The sequence below is a fragment of the Moschus berezovskii genome, chromosome 8 (genome assembly GCF_049115385.1).
Source record: "Moschus berezovskii isolate FMDL1 chromosome 8, NW_MosBer_1.0, whole genome shotgun sequence".
Classification (NCBI taxonomy): Eukaryota; Metazoa; Chordata; class Mammalia; order Artiodactyla; family Moschidae; genus Moschus; species Moschus berezovskii.
Genome location: NC_142467.1, coordinates 62,990,676 through 63,012,723, shown reverse-complemented (window position 1 = coordinate 63,012,723; position 22,048 = coordinate 62,990,676). Strand labels below are relative to the sequence as shown.

The following is a 22,048-nucleotide window of genomic DNA, read 5'->3' as shown; positions in this document are numbered from 1 at the left end:
CCCACTCACACCAATGGACAGATCATCAAAACAGAAAACTAATAAGGAAACACAGTCTTAAATGATACATTAGATGAGATGATCTCATTGATAACCTCAGGACATTCCATCCAAATGCAGAAGAATACACCTTCTCAAGTGCACATGGAACATTCTCCAGGATAGACCACATCTTGGGTCCCAAATCAAACCTCAGTAAATTTAAGAAAATTGAAATTGTATCAGGCATCTTCTCTGACCACAATGCTCTAAGACTATAAATCAATTACAAGAAAAAAACTGTTAGAAACACAAAAACATGGAGATTAAACAACACATTTCTAAATAATCAACAGGTTACTGAAGAAATAAAAAGGGAAATAAAAAAACTTCTAGAAACAAATGACAATGAAAACATGACAACTCAAAACCTATGGGATGCAGCAAAAGCAGTTCTAAGAGGGAAATTTATAGCAATACAATCCTACTTCAAGAAACAAGAAAAACATCAAATAGACAACCTAACTTTACACCTAAAACAACTGGAAAAACAAGAACAAAAAAAACCCCAAATCAGTAGAAGGAAAGAAATTATAAAGATCTGAGCAGAAATAAATTTTAAAAAGTTGAAAGATACAATAGTAAAGACTAATAAAACTAAAAGCTGGTTCTTTGTGAAGATAAACAAAATTGACAAACCTTTAGCCAGACTCATCAAGAACAAAAGAGAGAAGAATCAAATCAACAAAGTTAGAAATGAAAAAGGAGAGGTTATAACAGACAATGCAAAAATACAAAGGATTATAAGAGATTATTATGAACAACTATATGGCAATAAAATGGATAATCTGGAATAAATGGACAGATTCGTAGAAAAGTTCAATCTTCCAAGACTGAACCAGGAAGAAATAGAAATTATGAACAACCCAATTATAAGCACTGAAATTGAAGCTGTGATCAAAAATCCAAAAAAAAAAACAAAAGCCCAAGACCAAATGGCTTCACAGGAGAATTCTGTCAAATATTTAGAGAAGAGCTAATGCCTATCCTTCTAAAACTCTTTCAAAAAATTGCAGAGGAAGGAACACTTCCAAACTCATTCTATGAGGCTACCATCACCCTGATAACAAAACCAGACAAAGAAAGACACAAAAAAAGAAAACTACAGGCCAATATCACTGATGAACATAGATGCAAAACTCCTCAACAAAATTTTAGCAAAGAGAATTCAGCAACACATCAAAAAGCTCACACAGCATGATCAAGTTGGGTTTATTCCAGGAATGCAAGGATTCTTCAATATATGCAAATCAATGCGCTACACCATATTAACAAACTGAAAGATAAAAACCGTTTGATAATCTCAATAGATGCAGAAAAAGCCCTTGACAAAATTCTGCACCCATTTATGATTAAAACTCTTTAAAAAATGGGCACCAAAGAAACCTACCTAAAAATAGTAAAGGCCATATATGATAAGCCTATAGCAAAATTATTCTCAATGCTGAAAAACTGAAAGCTAAGTGAAAACTGATCCTAAGATCAGGAACACAAGGGTGTCCACTTTCACCACTGTTATTCAACATAGTTCTGGAAGTCCTAGCTACAGCAATCAGAGAAGAAAAAGAAATAAAAGGAATCCAAATTGGAAAAGAAGTAAAACTCTCACTGTTTACAGATGACATGATACTATACACAGAAAACCCTAAAGATACTATCAGAAAATTACTAGAGCTAATCAGTGAATTTAGCAAAGTTTTGGGATACAAAATCAATACACAGAAATCACTTGCATTTCTATATACCAACAATGAAAAATCAGAAAGAGAAATTAAGGAATCAATCCATTCACCATTGCAACAAAAAAGAATTAAATATCTAGGAATAAACTTACCTAAGGAGACAAAAGAACTTTACTTAGAAAATTATGACACTAATGAAAGAAATCAAAGATGACACAAACAGATGGAGAGATAGTCCATGCTCTTGGGTAGGAAGAATCAATATTGTAAAAATGATTATACTACCAAATGCAATCTACAGATTCAATGCAATCCCTATCAAATTACCAATGGCATTTTTCATAGAACTAGAAGAAAATAATTCACAATTCATATGGAAACACAAAAGACCCCAAATAGCCAAAGCAGTCTTGGAAAAGGATGGAGCTGGGAGAATCAATCTTCCTGACTTCAGATTATACTACAAAGCTATAGTCATCAAGACAGTATGGTACTGGCACAAAAACAGAAATATAGACCAATGGAACAAGATAGAGAGCCCAGAAATAAACTCATGCACCAATGGGTACCTTATTTTTGACAAAGGAGGCAAGAATGTACAATAGGGCAAAGACAGCCTCTTCAATAAATGGTGATGGGAAAACTGGACAGCTACATGTAAAAGAATGAAATTAGAACACTTCCTAACACCATACACAAAGATAAACTCAAAATGGATTAAGACCAAAATGTAAGACCAGAAACTATAAAACTCTTGGAGGAAAACACAGAACACTCAATGACATAAATCAAAGCAAGATCCCCTATGACCCACCTCCTAGAGTAATGGAAATAAAAACAAAAGTAAACAAGTGGGACCTGATTAAACTTAGAAGCTTTTGCACAGCAAAGGAAACTATAAGCAAGGTGAAAAGACAACCTTCAGAATGGGAGAAAATAATAGCAAATGAAACAACTGACAAAGGATTAATTTCCAAAATATACAAGCAATTCATACAACTCAACACCAGAAAAACAACCAACCCAATCAAAAAGTGGGAAAAAGACATAAATAGATATTTCTCCAAAGAAGACACACAGATGGCTAACAAACACATGAAAAGAGGCTCAACATTGCTCATTAATAGAGAAATGCAAATCAAAACTACAATGAGATATCACCTCACACCAGTCAGAATGGCCATCATCAAAAAAATCTACAAACAATAAATGCTGGAGAGTGTGTGGAGAAAAGGGAACACTCCTGCACTGTTAGTGGGAATGTAAATTGATACAGCCACTATGGAATACGGTATGGAGATTCCTTATAAAAACTAGGAATAAAACCACCATATGACCCAGTAATCCTACTCCTAGGCATATACCCTGAGGAAACCAAAATTGAAAATTGTATCCTATTGTTCATTGCAGCACTATTTACAATAGCTAGAACATGGAAGCAACCTAGATGTCCATTGACAGATGAATGAATAAAAAAGCTGTGGTATATATACACAATGGAATATTACTAAGCCTTAAAAAGAAACACATTTGAGTCAGTTCTGATGAAGTGGATGAACCTAGAACCTATTATACAGAGTGAAGTGAGTCAGAAAGAGAAAGACAAATATCATATTCTAACGCATATATACAGAATCTAGAAAATGGGACTGAAGAATTTATTTACAGGGCAGCAATGGAGAAATAGACATAGAGAATAGACCTATGGACATGGGGAGAGGGGAGGAGAGGGTGAGATGTATGGAAAGAGTAATATGGAAACTTACATTGCTATATGTAAAATGGGAATTTGCTGTATGGCTCAGGAAACTCAAACAGGGGCTCTGTATCAATCTAGAGGGGTGGGAATGGGCGGGAAATGGGAGGGAGGTTCAAAAGAGAGGGGATATATGTATACCTATGGCTGATTCATGTTGAGGTTTGACAGAAAACAATAAAATTCTGTAAAGCAATTATCCTTCAATAAAACAATAAATTAAAAAGAAAAAAAAGAGATGTGTTTAAGTCTGGTTACAGTGATTTAAAATTCACAGTCCTAAACTACAATTCCATTTGTATCAATCTAAACTTTATAATATTTAAGGCAAATAGTCAGGCATTTGAGAGAAGGAGAGGGAGGGAAACAGGAAGACAGTGGGACCCAACAGCCAGCTCTTGTAGGCACTGGGTGTAATAAGATGATGTTCATGAAGAATTCATATCCCTTTTCTTACTGTACAAGCCTCAGGAAGAAGCAGCCAGTGAGGTACTCTATAACATGTCAGAGCAGAAAGAATGTCTTGCACTAAAGTCCCACCAACTGACCTCCACTTGGACCCCGTCTAAGCTGGGGTTGTGACTTCTTCATGCCTTTTTCTAAAGCCAAGGACTTAAGCCTAAATATTTCATGTGCAAAGCTAAGCATGAACCATGTTGATACCCCAACTCTCAAATCTCTGCCCTTGGGTGCAGGTCAGATTGCTACACGGCATGTCTGTAAGGGATTCTCGAGGGCTACTTCATGTTTTCTTTGCTGGGGTATTTGGGAGTTATCGGCAAAGGTCAATTCCATTCAGCAGCTAACAGTGATTGAATGTCTCCTGGTTCAGCAGCTCAGTGCTGAACCTCAGGAGAGAAAATGATGAACAAAACAAGGGTTCTGACCATGAGCCCTCAGGTCTAGTCAGAGAATGAGAAGCGCCTTTCCATCTCAACTCTCTCGCCCTGGAGTGGTCATGCACAGGCCTGGCTGAGCCTCTCCTGGGTCCTCACCTGTAACTAGGAACGGGAATGTGGCCAAGGCCATCATCTGCAGAGCAGTATCAGAAATGCCAGGAAAAGGCGGGCCAATGACAACACCTCTGTTACCTCTGGATGCCTCCTTCCCCCACAGACAATCCCCAGGAATACTCCATTCTCTGGGAAGGTTTTTTCTGTCCCACTGAGGGGCTAAGGCAAATTGGGACAAATCATAAACATTTAGGGTCAGTTAAAAAAAATTTTAAGGGTGGGAGAGGATCTCTTTAAAAGCTTGGGAAGAAGGAAAAATGCATGAGTAGCTACTTCTCCCAAAGCACTCATTCAGAGAGTACTCATGTGTGCAGAGTTTCAATCTGGGATGATGAAACAGTTTTAGAAATGGGTATGGTGATGGCTGTAGAGCACAATGAATGCAATTAATGCCACTATACTGTACACTTCAAATGGGTAAAAGGATGAAGTTTACATTATACATATTTTATGACAAGAACAAATTTTTAAATAAGATATACCATGTTATACACTTGGCACAATATTTTTAAATATTTAATGAAAACCTAATAAATGTCAGCGATTAAAAAAAAAACCAATCAACAACAACAAAAAAACACCTCCCCTAGGAATCAATATTGGTTCAGGTCTGCCCAGAGCTTTCCTTTCTCTCCTCCTCCATCAGTCATCCTCAGTGGTTAGAACTGTTTGAAGTTTCAAGGTCAAATGAGTGTTAATGAAATATCTCCTTCCGAAGGTGTTCTGAAAAAAAAAACCTTAAAAAAAAAGTCCCACACTGCAGATTTCATGCCCATTGTCTCTGCCTTCCTTCTTCTCCAGACCTAAAGCTGACCTCACCCTGATAACCCAGGAACTATTCCCTAAAGTCTTCATTAAGTTTCCCTTGCAGGCACCCGATGGAGGAAGTGAGTATCCAACCAGTCCATTCTACAGGAGATCAATCCTGGGTGTTCATTGGAAGGACTGATGCTAAAGCTGAAACTCCAATACTTCAGCCACCTCATGCGACGAGTTGACTCACTGGAAAAGATTCTGATGCTGGGAGGGATTGGGGGCAGGAGGAGAAGGGGACGACAGTGAATGAGATGGCTGGATGGCATCACCGACTCGATGGACATGAGTTTGAGTGAACTCCGGGAGTTGGTGATGGACAGGGAGGCCTGGCGTGCTGTGATTCATGGGGTCGCAAAGAGTCGGACACAACTGAGCAACTGAACTGAGCTGAACTGCACTGAAGGCCCCTTTAGCTTTCCCCAGAACCCAAGTCCACGGGCTGCCCCTGGTCCCTGTGCAGGTGGGACTGCTGGAGGCCAAGCATCCACCTCTACAGGTGGCTGGGCCCACTCTGTGGGAGGCTTGGTTCCGACACTGGGAGCTGGGGTGGGTTTGGTTCCTCTGCTGAGGGGGCGTCTCCTACAGGAAGCATGTGTGGCCACCAGGTGGCAGTGGTACCATCCACAGTGTAAAACGCAGGGCACGTCTGAAGGTTACTGAGTATACACTCTGGCCCCTGGGCTTCCCTGGTGGCCAAGAAGGTAAAGAATCTGCCTGCAATACAAGAGACCCGGGTTCAATCCCTGTGTTGGGAAGACCCCTGGAGAAGGAAATAGCAACCCACTCCAATATTCGTGCCTAGAGTATTCCACAGAGGAACCTGGCGGGCTACAGTCCACGGGATTGCAAAGAGTCGGACATGACTGAGCGATTAGCTCAACACCCTGAGAAGAGGGCTGAGGTTCAGACATACAGAGAACAATCCACTGACCTCTGACTGAGGACTTTACAAGTGCTGGTAAGGACACTGTCTCCCTCTAGTGCCAACAGCAGCAGTGGTGTGACGAGAGCAGTAATATCACTAATGCTGGGTTGTAGGCTTTACATGATTTATCTCATTTGATCTTCAAATGATCCTATAAGGGCAGGGGCTCTTTTCACCAGATGAGAGGGCAGAGGCTTAGAAAGGTTGAGGATTTACCCAGTGTCTTATGGTCAAGAAGTGACGGAGCTCTGCTGCTGGATACTGAACCTCCTCTCAGCCTTGCTTCACACCTGCCATTCCTCCCAGAGACTTCCTGAGAATGGCTGAGCTGGCCTTCTGCCTTGGCACTTGTTGTTTATCTATTAAGTTTTATCTTCTGCCTGCTTGGAAAATATCTAACGTCATTTATGCTACAAAGTCAGTTGTGTAATGCACAAACAGAACAGAGAGTATTAAAGGTGGCGCCTGCTTAGGGAATGTGGGGTGCTCTGGAGCCAGACAGACATGGATTTGAATCCTGACCCTGCCACCTACCTATTAGCTGGAGACTCCGCATAAATGCCAACCTCCATAAGCCTCAAAGCCCACATTTGTAAAAAGAGGGTTATAACCTCTGCTCACAGAGTTGTTATGGGATTAAATGAAAAAATATGTGGCACCATGTTTTAGAGGAAGCAGTGTGTTCTCAGTCATGTCTGACTCTTTGTGACCCCACGAAATGGGCCCACCAGGCTCCTCTGTCCATGGGGATTCTCCAGGAAAGAATACTGAAGTGGGTAGCCATGCCCTCCCCCTGGGAATCTGCCTAACCCAGGGATCGAACCCACATCTCTTGTGTCTCCTACATTGGCAGGCAGATTCTTTACCACTGAGCCACCTGGGAAGCCCATATGTACAGTATGTATTCCAGGCAGCTGTGAAGAACTGGTTTTTATGTCCTGAATTAGGCCCCAAGTTGCCTAACATAAAGCAAAAAAGGAACATAGAAACATGCACACAGAAATGACCCTCCTAGCTGAAGTCTTGTACAACAAAAGCAGCTAACTTCTGTTGAACACGTGTTATCCCTGGGCTTCATGCTAAACACCTGAACTACATACTTAGAACTCCTTTGGTCCTCCTAACAACCCTACCAGGCTATAGTACAATTTCCCTTCTAGAGAAAAACTGAGACTCAAAGCTAAGAAGTGGGAGAGGAGGAACTAAACCTAAGTGTCTCATTCTCAAATCCATGCTCTTAAACCTTACACTACCACATCCTCACACTGAGGATCAGTGGGTTGTGCCCCCACTCCACACCAAAGACCCATCAAACTCCTCACCATTCCATACAACTGGGGTTCCCCACTGCTACTGCTGGAGGCCTGGGTGACCAGGGAAGTGCTTGATTCTTCACACAGCACTCACCTGGACGAGGTAATCCCTCGGCAAGAGAGGGAGACGGACATGTTCCATCAGCTTTGCCATGTGCTCTAAACGGGTCTCTTTCTCATAATTGATCCATGAAATCACAGCTTCAAACACCTGCAAGGAAAACCAAAAGAGGGAACTTTAGCAAAGAGATAATAATTTTAAAATAGCTTTCAAACAATTTCAACCTTAAAAAAGAAAGAAAAGTTACAAGTCATCCACAAAAACATTTAACCTAAGGTCTAATATTGAAAATATTAATAAAAACAGAATATTTTACTACCTGATGTCATGTCAGAGAGTGCTCTCTCTGCCTCCCTCATACACACACACACACAAATGTACACTAAGAAAAACCTGCTGCCCCAAACATAGAATCATCCAGGTTCACTGCAAAATAAAAATCAATTCCAACAGTTACCCCAGGGTAGAAATGAAGAGCAATAACTCTGAATCAAATTTTACAGACTTCCCAAGAGGACCAGAAGCCCTGGGGGCAATGTTTTCATCACACAAACCACTCTCTTCATCTATTTCCCATGTTTGTTTAATGCAGAACAAAAACTATAAAGATGTCCCCCACAAAAGTTGGTAATAATGGTGAATTTGAAACTGAATGACAGAGAATGGCAAAAATTTCTCCTTGGGTTGAACCTTTCCTTTAAGGAGAGATTTCATTTCTATACAAATCAAAACAAGTCTTTGAACCAAAAAGGGAAATGTTCGTCTTACTCAAGGTTAAGTTCAGATTCAAACCCTGTACCACCATACACACAGACTCACATAAACATCAGCATTGGTAAGACAGCGGGGAAACCACCACTGTTTATGGAAGCTTAATTAACATGGCTTTTTCAGAGGGGAAGGAAGAATTTGGCAATAGCAATCAAAAATTCAAATGTGCATATCTTTGACCTAGAAATATAACTTCCAGAGCTCTAGTCAACAAAAATATTTACACAAGTGGTGCAAGAATATGTGTTCCAAGATGTTTGCTGCAGGATTTTTGTAAGAGGATAAAGAAACTATCTGAAGTCCACTAGTGGAGAAATTATTAAACTAGTTTTGACACGGGATATTTTCAACTGTTAAAAACAATAATAACAACAACTAAGACAAAACAGTTTCTTGTGCCAGAAAGCAAGAAAGTGCTCAAAAATCAAGGGGACACAACAGACAGACCAGAGCGAGCTAGATAGGGCATTTTCATTGCCAACATTTGGGACAATTTAAACATCTAACAGGATAATGAAGAAATAATTCAGCGCTGACTGGGAAGGGGCCAAAGAAAACTTTTGGTGATAATGGATAGGTTCTATATCTTGACAGAGAGGGAGCTATATAGGCAAGTGCATTTGTCAAAACTAATCAAACCTTACATTTAATATCTATACATTTCACTGTGTGTAAATCATACCTCATTTAAAATATATTTAGTTAAAAGAAAAAGATAGCAATGAATCAAAAACCAAAGAATAAAAAGAATCCATGAGTCCATAAGGACTTTAAGAAGTATGGGTGAAAAGTTGTTGGGAACAAGATATTCACAGTTCTCCAAGTGTCATCTGACAGAATACTTATTAATTACATAGGGAGAGTGGGGGAGATTCAAATTGGTTGATCTAAAGTTAACACTGCTAGTAAACAGGCCAAATTTATATTACACTCCTGAATGTGACTTAATGAGAGGGAAACAGCATTCCCTATGCAGTAGTCTTTCTAAAATGTTAAACCTAAATCTCATAGCAAAGAAATAGACAACTCCAACAACAATGTGTGGGACACTCTTCAACATAAGTGTCCTGGACTCTTCAAAACTGTTAGCGCTGGGGACTTCCCTGGCCATCCAGGGCACACAGGTTCAATCCTTCGTGCGGGAAGACTTCACATGCTGAGGGGCAACTAAGCCTGTGCTGTGTAGCACCACTACAGAGCCAACGTGCCCAGAGCCTGTGGTCCACAGTAGAAGCCACCACAATGAGTAGCCCATGAACCACAACTAGAGAAAGCCCAAGTGCAGCAACAAAGACCTAGCATAGTCAAAAATAAATAAACCAAATTTTTAATTGCCATTTTAAAAAGCTGTTAGCATTATGAAAGATACTCAAAAAGGCATGGAAACAGAAGATCCCCTGGAGAAGGAAACAGCAACCCACTCCAGTATTCTTGCCAGGGAAATCCCATGGACAGAGGAGCCTGACGAACTACAGTCCGTGGGGTCTCAAAGAGTCAGTCACGACAGCATGCACGCTTAATCTTCTTCACAGACATAGAACTAAATGAAAGGCATGATCCTTATTTGGTCATGGATTAGAAAGAAACAACCATGAAAGACTTTTTTTGAGACTGTTAGGAAATGTGAATGCTGACGGTATATTAGAAAATATTATTGTGTCAGTGTTACATTTGTTTGGTATGATAGTGGTTTTATGGCTCAGAAAGAGAATTTTCTTGTTCTTAGGAAGGGCAAGCTAAAATACTTCAGGGCAACGTGTCATGATGCCTACAATTTACTGTCAAAAATAAAAGTTAAATATTCAGCAAAATAAAAGATTATAGAGAGGAAGAGAGAAAGCAAATGAAACACAATGTTAACAAATGGTGAATCCAGGTAAAGAGTATATGAATGTTCATTCTTTTCCAAATTTACCATAGGTTTGAAATTTTTCAAAATAAAATTTGGAAGGGAGAAGAAAAGAAATCCTAAGGGAAAAGGTAAATACTACAGAAAAATTTACAATTTCAAAATTCACAAGTTGAAATGAAAGCTATATCTCCCAGTGTGGGTAAAAAACCTCCAATTTTTCTTATTCTAACTGTGTATTTGTGTGTATTGATATGTTACTAATGCTTTGGCCCTATTTCCTAAACATGTACTTAAGTCAGGCTGAGAATACTCAGATTGGATGAGATATCAGAAAGGAATCCATCAGAAGGAAGAGAGCTGAATGGAATGGAACAAGGGAAGGAGCAGTATACATGTGCAGTTTGCTCCCATTTCTATATAAAATAACCTACATGTGTACAAACATAGACACACACGTCATGGAAATCCTCCTTGTATAGTTCATTTCTAAAAATTATTAACTCTCACGGAGCTATGTGTCTCAACCTTATTGCATTATTTTGTAACTAATTGTGTGTTTCTTCAATTAGCCCTTAAGATTCATGAGAACAGGGACCTTGTCTTACTTGTTGGCACATAATACAAATTCAAATGTATTTAAAGAATGAATGGACAAAAGAGTTCAGAAAGAGCTTGTAAGCAGGCTGGAGCAGGCAGCAGGATTAGGGAAGCAGAGCCAGGTCCTAGAACCAAAGGATGCTGGAGATGCCTGGCTTTGCTGGGTTAGGTGATGGATAGTCACAGTTCTGTTCTGCTCTGTACCTTGGTTGCCCACACTGCTTCCTCTTCCCTTTACTGGGCTGTGATTCCTGCAGGGTGAGAAGGGTATCAGCTCTGTCTCTGCACTTCTGCCACCAAGCACAGTGCCAGGCACAGAGCGCATGGCTGGATGAGAACGCTTTCCTAAAGAATGAACAGCAGGGCCTTGAGCAGGTGGGATGTGCTGAGAATGAACAGCAGGGCCTTGAGCAGGTGGGATTTGCTGATCACACCCTTCCCTGTCAATCAGCATAGTCTTTGTTATAGAAGCTGCAATGCAGGCTGAGTCTAATGAAGTCGATATTTAACCTTATCTTTATTTTTGGCTTGACTTGTCTAACTGGTTCCGCTCAGTTGCACTGTTTACCTACTCAGCTGTGAAAGCCACAGCACTTGGCAGCAACGGTGACCTTCTCCACAGCTAGAGGAGGTCACATATTTGTTTCATTTAGATGTCATGCTTGGAAAATAAGCAAATGAACTTCCAACTAGCCTATGGGCCTACAATCATTCCCAACAGCCCCTGCTGTCAAAGGAGTAGCCAAGGCAAAGGGGCAACAAGTAGAAGCAGCAGCAGCTCGTGCCCTGCACCACACTCTCCAAAGATACCATAACCACGGACTCTCTTGACAGCCAGTGAGTAGACACTCCAGCCCCGTACTGAGTGACTCACCCGAGTCCAGAGCCAAGCAGCAGAGCTGGGTCCACATACTCCCATCTCTAATGCTCAGACTCTTTCCCGTTATTCTCAGTAGCTACCCAGTTAGCAAACTTCAGCCCACAGGCCACATGCACCTGTTTTTGTAAATAAAATTTTCTTGGAACACAGCCACACTCACTCATTACAAATCATCTACAGCTGCTTTCACACTTTAATAGCAGAGCTGAATTGAGACACTGTGGCCCACAAACCCTAAAATATTTATTCTCTGGCCCTTTAAAGGAAAACTGCATAAACCCCTGGTCTGTTAGATCTAAGCAGCAATCCTGTGGCTTCAATCATGGGACAGGGTAATGTCTACTCAGATGAAAATATTTTTTTTTTGTGGACCCCATGATGAAATAACCAGTTGCCCCCAAGGCACACTTAGTGTTTCTCTTTTAGACAAAGAAAGTGAAAGTAACTCAGTCATGTCTGACTCTTTGCAACCCCAGGGACTGTACCGTCCATGGAATTCTCCAAGCCAGAATACTGGAATGGGTAGCCTTTCCCTTTTCTAGGGGATCTTCCCTATCCAGGGATCGAACCCAGGTCTCCTGCATTGCAGGCAGATTCTTTACCAGATGAAGCACAAGGGAAGCCCATAGCATCATTTCCTCACTGCTTCATGTTTCAGAACCAATTTTTTGAGTGCCACAAGGTTGCTACATGGAAAGGAGATGGAGAAAATCGGATTTCATAGTCCTCAGCTCACACCTCCAATGTAAGCACAAGCCTTGGTCAGAAAACATTAGACTAACCCGATCCTTCCACTCTACCCCATAAGTTATAGAGGGAGCCAAGCCAGACGTACCTGCATACTGAGCAAAGAGGGTAGCCCTGGGGCACTCTGCCCTGCTTGATTCATGCTGATGTACAGCAGAAACCAACACAATGTTGCAAAGCAATTATCCTCCAATTAAAAATAAATAAATTAAAAGAAAAATAACATGTTCTGAGAATGAAGCAGGGGACTCAGATTAAAATAGGGCAGGGCAGTGACTTGGCAAGGGGAAAGGTTCAGTTAAGGGTGATTCTCAGCCAACACGGGATGGGGAAAGAAGCTAGCTTTGAGAACATCAGGGGAAAACCTAGATTCCTACATGGACCAGATTTGCTACTCAAGTTGAGAAGGACTAATTTCAGCAATAACAGCAGGCACAGTGCTGAGCATTTTACATGTATGACCTCATTTAGTCCACCCTAGACTCTGTGATGGAGAAGGCAATGGCAAGCCACTCCAGTACTCTTGCCTGGAGAATCCCATGGATGGAGGAGCCTGGTAGGCTGCAATCCGTGGAGTCGCTAAGGGTTGGACACGACTGAGCGACTTCACTTTCACTTTTCACTTTCACACATTGGAGAAGGAAATGGCAACCCACTCCAGTGTTCTTGCCTGGAGAATCCCAGGGATGGGGGAGCCTGGTGGGCTTCCGTCTATGGGGTCACACAGAGTTGGACACGACTGAAGTGACTTAGCAGCAGCAGCAGCAGCAGACTCTGTGAAGGAGGTACCACTGCTCACATTTTATAGATGAGAAAACAGCCTTAGAGAGGCTGGCAACCTGTGCAAGTCCATTCTGCCAGGAAACAGTGGATCTGAGACATGGACTCATCTCTAATGCCAAAAATTCAGGTTTAACATTATGCAATATAGCATCTCAGAGGCACAATTATTTGAAAAACCTGGGCATACTGTTGAGCTGGGAAACTATGTTTCTAAATCCAAAATCCTAACTGCACCCTCCCTGTCATCCTAGAACATCCCCTGGTACATTTTTCTTTCCTAGGGATTGAGCCAATAGCATTTGCCAAATGCACTGCCATGATTTTAAATCAAGAAGACAGCACTTCCAATGTGATACACACACACACATACACACACAGAATATGAATCAGCCACAAAAAAGAGTGAAATCTGCGACAACATGGATGGATCTAGAGGATATTATGCTTAGTGAAATGTCAGAGAATGACAAATACCATATCATCTCACTTATATATGGAATCTAAAAAACAAAAAAACAAATGAACAAACAAGACAAAATGAAAACAGACTCACAGACAGAGAATAAGCAGATGGTTGCCAGACAGGAGGAGAGTGGAAGGATGGGTAAAACAGGTGAAGGATATTAACAGGTACAAACTTCCAGCTATAAAATAAGTCATGGGCATGCAATATATAGCATAAACAATACAGTCAATAATATTGTAATAAGTGCATGGGGTCAGACGAGTACTAGACATAACGTGATTATTTCATAATGTATTTCAGTGTCAAATCGCTATGATGTACACTTAAAACTAACAAAACACTGTATGTCAACTATATTTTAATAAAAACGTTTTAAATTTAAATAAGGTTACATTTTTAAAAAAGACAAGACAGCACATCCAGACACAAGAGTGATTCTGTCATACTTCTGTGCTCTTTCTCAAATCAAAACTTAACAAGAGGTGTATTAACTATATTCCCATTCCTTGCCACACACAGCATGGGGCACAGCTGGGAGCAGTGATGGATTGGAGCTGGTCCCAATTCAGTGTTAATGACATTACCTTGGTGGAAATATTTACACCATGGAAATTAGCAAAGGGATCAGCAAACAAATCAAAGCTCTTGGAATTTTTTATTGGAGAGCCAACTGCTAAACATTTACCAGCATATCACTGGTCTGAAGGCTCCCCAGATTCTAGGAAAACCTCATCTAGTTGCCCTCATCTCTCAGATAGTATCATCATCTTAAGGTTTTAAATGACACTGAAAAAGCTCTTTCTTGTAGTTGTTTCATTTCAGACCCACAAGAGTCCTGTGAAACAGCTAGAGACACTCACAAAAAGAGAAATTGAGGTAAGACAGTGAGAAAGTGGTCTACCCACTCATGATGTCAGGGCAGCAATCAGAGCTACTGCTTTCAGTCTGCACTTTCACAGCACCCTGTGCTCACGATCTGTAGCCACATATTTATTTGCATATGTGTTTGACAATATCTGTCTCCCTTCATGTAATTGTTAACTTCCATGAGGCTAGGAATCTTGTCTTTATCTGTTCATCAATGTCTCTCCTGTGGCTAACATAGTATCTATCACACAGAAAGCACTCAAGAAATATTTCTTGAGAGAACGGATGGATAAATCAAAGCAGGAATGACTAGGCACATGGTTCTTTCTCTTCCTCCAACAGCACACTGCCAGAAATCTGACTTCATATAAACAAAAACAATGACAAAACTATAACAATAACAGCATCGTGCCTGGAAATTGTTCTTCAGGTTTCTACTACTGTCTACAGCCAGCAAAAAGACTTCCACTATGATTCATTATACAAAGGATAAGGGAAAGGACTGAAGCACAATGGTTTGACTCAAAAAGCTGACAGACTACTTCAGTTGTACTAATCCTACAAATGACGGGAACATGACCCAAGGAGGGACAACAACTTCTAGCCAACATGGCATACTGAGCTGGCTCAGAAGGAATATTCCCCTATAGCTCTAAACACATGAAAAAATGGTATAAAACCAAAAAATAGATTTGAGCCATACTCAGAAGCAAGAGGTAAATGCTGAGTGCTTTAAATAACAAAGGATTTAAGTCTGGGAGCTGAATGAAAGCTGAGACCAAAATGGCTCACAGGCTTGTAGAATTCCGATATAGGCTTTAATGGTTCAGGACAAGTATCCTATCAGGTTGAATGTGTAGGCCACAGGCTCCTTGAGGACAGTGTAGCCTCAGCTATAAAACTGGGAATAGATGAACTCCAACCATCTGTTATGGGAAAGTGGAAGGAAGTTCACCATCTCCTATGGCCTGGGGAGTGAAAACTTCATCTTCAAGAAACCAGAACCCAAGACTCATGTCATATACAGATGCAGGGGTTGAATTAATACTACCCAGGTGGTACAAGGGGTACTCAAGACAAAAATATAAAAACTATTTCCAAACCAGTAAACTTGTTCTAGAAGGGGCACCTCCACAGCCCAGGATAACCCAGACTCCCATGGATAGAACACCCTCTGAAGATGGTCTCACCATCAAAAAATACAGATCACTAATGAAATGAAAAGGAAAATCGACAGATGCAATAATCAAAAATTATTTGGGGCAACCAAAGAAAGCTGGCTTCCTTTACGTGTTCCTCAAAATACTAGAAGCCAGAGACATTCTATAGTAAAGAGGTTCTAGGACCCAGACGAGCCTGGGGAGCACATCATGCTGCTGCTGCTAAGTCACTTCAGTTGTGTCCGACTCTGTGCGACCCCATAGACAGCAGCCCACCAGGCTCCCCCGTCCCCGGGATTCTCCAAGCAAGAATACTGGAGTGGGTTGCCCTTTCCTTCTCCAATGCATGAAAGTGAAAAGTGAAAGTGAAGTCGCTCAGTTGTGTCCAACCCTCAGCGATCCCATGGACAGTAGCCTTCCAGGCTCCTCCATCCATGGGATTTTCCAGGCAAGAGTACTGGAGTGGGGTGCCATTGCCTTCTCCAGGAGCACATCATATACAACTACAAATCCCTTTTAGAGATTCATGATCCTCATTAACATACAGACGCTCAGACAAGTCCTGCAGTTTCTTAACCTGGCTTCTTCGTTTAGCCACTGTCTCCCAAATGCATCCCACTTGAACACTTTTTTTTTTTTTTTACCTAAAACCATCTCATATCATTATGGTTTTATAGCATGAAGTTGGGTAAATACTGGCCTAAAGAAGAAAGCCCTCACTTCCTAACCTCCACAACCCCTACTCCCTTCCCAGACTTATCTTCCAGTTCCCCCACCAAAAATCCTTGATTCACATTACACAAAGTATTCTCTCCCCAGTAAGTTATTTCAAACTTCCATGACTATATTCCTACAATTCCTTCAACCTGAATGGATTTCCAAAATCCCAACTTTTCATTCTCCAAGTTTTAGTTCAGATAGATATTCCCTTTTCCTATGAGGCCTTTCCTACCCCCAAAATCTGTGATAAAATACTCTAGGGTGCTTTCCTTGAACTTTGATTACAGCCAGATACTTTTCTCAGCCACATTATCAGTCTGTCTGCCCACCAGACTGCAAGCTCTTTCCTCTTTTTTTTTTTGGCCATGCCTCGCAGCTTACAGGAACCCACCAGGGACTGAACCCGGGTCACAGCAGTGAAAGCCCAGAATGCTAACCACTAGGCAACCAGGGAACTCCCCCAAAGTTCTTAAATGGTAATAACTAAGGGTCTCCCCATCAGAGTGGATGTTCCTTAATAAAAAGCAGGGCAGCAGACACAGTCAGCTTCAAATCATAGAACCATCTACTGTAAATAAGCCTCAGTTTCCTCCTCTGCAAAATGGCCTTGCAAGTTGCTGTAAGAATTAGAATGATGTGCAAAACAGTACCCTGGGCAAAAGAAGTCAGGCACAAAAGCATGCAAGATTCCATTTATACAAAGCTTAAAAGCTGACAAAACTGATCTATAAGAAGTCAAATAGTAGTTTGGCTTCTTGAAGTGGGAGGCAGTGATTGGAAGGAAGACCTGGAGTTCTGTTTCTTGATCCGGATGCGGGCTTTGCAAAAGTTGAGCCGTGCACTTTGCATTTGCTCACGTCTCTGAGCTTACTGTAACAAAAACACCTTTTTTTTTTTTAACAGTGTGTGAAATAATCACAGTGAGCAGTCAAGGTGGGTTTTTGGTCGTAGTGTGGTAGTATTTCAGTCACAGGTGCTTAGTAAACTGTGCTCTCAGAGGAGAACAGTAAAAAAGAGTATCACTGACGCAGGGGTCCAGGCCAGATCATTGTTTGCAGGCTGAGAATTTGGCAGGTCTAATGCTGACCTCAGAGTGTGGTAGGGCTGCCAAGAGCCCAGCCTAAGCATAGGATGTACTTGCTTGGTCCCTGGATGGTGTCTTGGCAGCAAGCACTCAAGCCCAGCCTACTGGCCAGGGAGCTCCTGCCTGTACCCCAGACCCATCCCTGGTGCTGGTGGGAGAGGCCAGGAATTCAGACAGGAGGGCCCACAACACTAAAGATCCCAGGAGACAAGGTCCAATTCTTTCCAGAAAATACAATATCAGAATTTGGCCCCCGATGATAGTTTTAGGAGATAATAGTACATAAAATGTGATCATGCAGAAAGAAACAAATCTGTACTTCTCTTTCTAACACATACTTGACACGAATCTAATTTTTTTAAGAGATCCAACCAATTTCTTACTGACCTATACCTGAAAATTGGGTCATTTCTCTGTTAGTTCTCACTCTGAAAAGCCTCAACAGAATTTCATAAGGAGTGGAAATCTTGAGAAACAGAAACATATTTACTAGCTGAAAAAGCAAAGATTCAGAAAAGTCTAGTACCCAGAAATTCAGTGGTCAAACTGCAGTAGAATTTAGTCATATTCCTTCTCGCAGTATGTGTGTGTCCCAGAAGCTTGCTTACCCTGCCCCTGGGTCAACAAGGCTGCATGTGGTGAGAGCTGAACTTTGTGTCTCAAAGGGGATGCAAGAAACAGGCTATCTGCTCACAGGATTAGCTCTACCCCTGAGACACCTCCCATAGAAAAGACTCAGGTGACTAGGAGGGGCTTGCTTCTCTGCGTCATTCCTCTACCTGAGCAAGGATGGGGGGAGGGGTGTGATCACAAAGAACTAGTGATTCTGTGATCCCTACCACATCCATGTGTCCTCCCTCAAATAATAGGAATTTTAAAACAAAAACTACAAGGAAGAAAAACAGGAGAGAAAATGGCAAAGATCCATGCCCCTGTCTGACCTCTAGTTCCCACATTTGTCCTTATTCTCTGGAAAAATATTAAAATTGTCCCCATAATCTCAGCTGGCTCAGGGAAGGGTCCAGCTGCAGTCTGCCTTGTCACTTGTTCAGGAAATGTCTGCTGAGCACCTCCCAGCACATCCCGGGGCCCTGCGTCAGGACTGTGTGTGACACACGGATGGCTAAGGTACCCTCATAGCCCTCAAGGAGCTTGAGCATAGCAGAAGAGATGAGGCATGGGCAAAAGAAAGTGCTCATGAGGAGAAACAGCATCTGAGTTCTGGGAGAGGCCCAGATGGTGCTGGAGGTGATGGACCAAAAGACAGCTACCAGCCTGGCTCCTGCTAGGCACAGGTCATGCCAACCACCCAGACCAACACAGGGCCCAGGAACAGCTTGCCTGTGAGAAAGGCCCCAATCATGGGCACACGTATCATCTCATTTCATCCCTAGATCAATTCCATAAGATAGATACTATACTATCACCAACCCCCCTTTCACAGATGAGAAAACTGAGATTTAGAAGGGCTCTTTTATTCATTCATTCAACAAACATGTTTTGTGTCTACCAAGGACCTGATGGGCTTCCCTGGTGGCTCAGACAGTAAAGAATCTACCAGCAATGTGGGAGACCTGGGTTCAATCCCTGGGTTGGGAAGATCCCCTGGAGAAGGGCATGGCAACCCACTCCAGTATTCTTGCCGGGAGAATCCCCATGGACAGAGGAGCCTGGCAGGCTACAGTTTGTGGGGTTGGAAAGAGTCAGACACGAATGAATGACTAAGCACACAAGGACCTGATACCACTCTAGCAGTAACCATAAGATAGTCAAAATTCCTGATTATCATGGTGTATGCATTCTGGTAGGAGATAAGTAACTTGTTCAAGATCGCTCAGCTGGTTAAAGTAGTGGAGCCAGGATCGAATTCAGTTATTTTGGCTGCAGAACCTACACTTCCAAACTTCCAGCAAACAAGCTGTCCTAGGCCCAGCCACAGACACTGAAAATGATCATTAGTAGTAAAATACCACATTTCCTCTATTTCAAGATGCAAAGTTGTAAGACACATCTGAAACCTGGCTGCATTTTATAATATATGTTGAAAGAAACTTGCAGGCCGCAAGTAGAGAAGTAAGCCATAATATAACTGATACTGCTGTTCAAGTGTGAATTTTGCTGAATACAGGTTATTTGATTGCCAATGCAACGGAATATTCTGCAAATGCTAACATCAAATGCAGCTGGATTTTAACTTAAATGACAATCCCTGATACTGCTTTGAATGCACTCAAAAAATTTTGCTATAACACAATATTGCAAGAAAAAGCCATTGTGCATGCAAGCAATTATGCCTATCATACAATGTGATTAAAAGGAGTAGAAATCACCAAATCGCCTGGAACAGATTACAGAATCTTCAAAGCCTAAAGGGCTAACATTCAAATGACAAACACCTAATTGTCAAAGCTTCCAGCTATTAAACTTCCAGAAATAAGCAATCACTTAAGGGGGAAAAAAATTAGGGGTTTTTCCAAAGAGAAAATATAGGCAAAACCCACTATTCATTAATAAGCCTCAAAATTACATGGCCAACCTTAAACATACCATAAGTAATATATTTTCTGAAAAGCATCATATAACTCTGAAGTTACACATAATTTCTGAGACCCAAATACGATATACAACATCAATAATGTGAAAAATACATACACTCCAAACTGATTCTACAGAAAGGGCAACTCATATGTAAGCATATGAATAAATGAAAGCCACTACAGGCCAGTTTTAAGTGTATATATCTATTGCCATGCTTCTGTTTCTCAAAAGATGCAGTTAACACCATGGTTTATTTTACCATTACCAATAGCAAAATCGATACCACTGCCATTTATCAATAGTACTTCCAAATAGGGAACTATGATCATTACAATGATAGTTGCCATTTATTGAGCACCTACCAAAACTGTATTTTCATTTTTTTAATCCATTATCTCTAATTCTCAAGACAATTCTATAAGGGAGGCACTCTTAGTATTTCAGTTTTACATGTAAATAAATTACGGCTCAAAGAAACTAGTGACTTCTCAAGGTCATACAACTAGTAAGCATCAAGCTGAGCGTGGAACCAGTTCTGCCCACATCCAAAACCCAAGTGGTTTCCAGGGCACTATAATGCTTCCCCCTACCAACAACCATCTCCACATCTGTCCTGGCACAGCACGCATAGATAAGCCCTCACTTGAAGAAAACTTACTATGACCTCAGAGCAGGATGGGCCACCATGAATTTAAGATAGGAGGGTCTCCCTCTCAATCCAACACCCCTAAATTGATTCAAATCCTGCTGCTTTATATGTCTGCTCCCATTTTCTCAAACTACATTTGACATATGCTCGAGCAGGCCCTAAACTGGCCAACAAACCAACATTCATATACCAGTTAACTGGTTCATTCCTTCAAATTGTGCCAAGTTGGTAGCACAGTCCAGAGAAGACAGTACAGAGGCTTGGCAAGAAGTGAGGAAGGCCTCTCCATTTCTGAGGCTGGGGCAGGAAGAAGCCTGCAGAGGTGCTGTCCACATTAGCCAGTGGAAGCAGAGACGTCCCTAAGCCTACAGAAGAGCCCAGCTTGTGGCAAGCACTTTCTGGGGATCCATCTGAAGTCCAGGACCACCCATAGTTCCAACCAACCACTGCTTTTCTTCTTGACCACACTTTTGCAGGATGACAGGCAGGGCCTTGTGAATTTCACCCCATTCTCTGGACAGATACCTTTGGATGCAGTCTCATACCCAACATAAAATCCTTATCAAGGGCTTTTCTTTGAATATTCCCTCAGGAAAGGGCCTAAAACTTGGACACTAAGGGTGGACTAGGACAATTCAAGAAACGTTTACTGAGCATCTCTGAGGACTGAGATGAGTAAGCGGGGTCCGTGTGTGTGTGTACGCGCGTGTGTGTGTGTTCATTCGCTTCAGGAGTATCCAACTCTTCATGATGCTATGCACTGTGTGTGTGTGTGTGTGTGTGTGTGTTCAGTCACTTCAGTAGTGTCCAACTCTTTGTGATGCTATGGACTGTAGCCAACCAGGCTCCTCTGTCCATGGGATTTTCCTGGCAAGAATACTGGAGTGGGTTGTCATTCCCTCCTCCAGGGGATCTTCCAGAACCAGGGATCAGACCCATGTCTCCTGCACTGCAGGCAGATTCTTTACCACTGAGCCACTGAAATCCCAAATAAGGTGTGGTCCCTACCATCTGGGAACTCACAGGGAGTGGAGGAGGTAAGACTGGCTGAGAACTAATTACAGTAAAAAGTAGAACAAGGTAAGCATTTTCCTTGAACACAGAGGAGAAAATAATTCCAGATGCCCAGTCAACAGTCAATTCGGCTAACATTGACTAGGCACCCACAAGGTAATAGGTACTATAATAGGCATTTTACATACCTTACTTCTTTCAACCCCCACAACCACCCTGTGGAAACATGCTCTATTACTTCCTACATTTTACAAATGAGGAAAGAGGTGGAGAAGCAAAGTCTCTTGCCCAACATCACATCACTGATTTGTAAAT

General features: G+C 41.6%; 1 protein-coding gene across 1 annotated transcript in view; it reads right to left on the bottom strand.

The window, feature by feature from the left end:
- The window catches only part of KLHL3 (kelch like family member 3), a 132,135-nt gene that overhangs the window by 38,269 nt on the left and 71,818 nt on the right, over window positions 1–22,048 (bottom strand). The window contains exon 7 of the mRNA XM_055430784.2: window positions 7,639–7,755. Coding sequence (XP_055286759.1) covers window positions 7,639–7,755 — 117 coding nt within the window. The remainder of the gene's footprint in view (window positions 1–7,638; window positions 7,756–22,048) is intronic.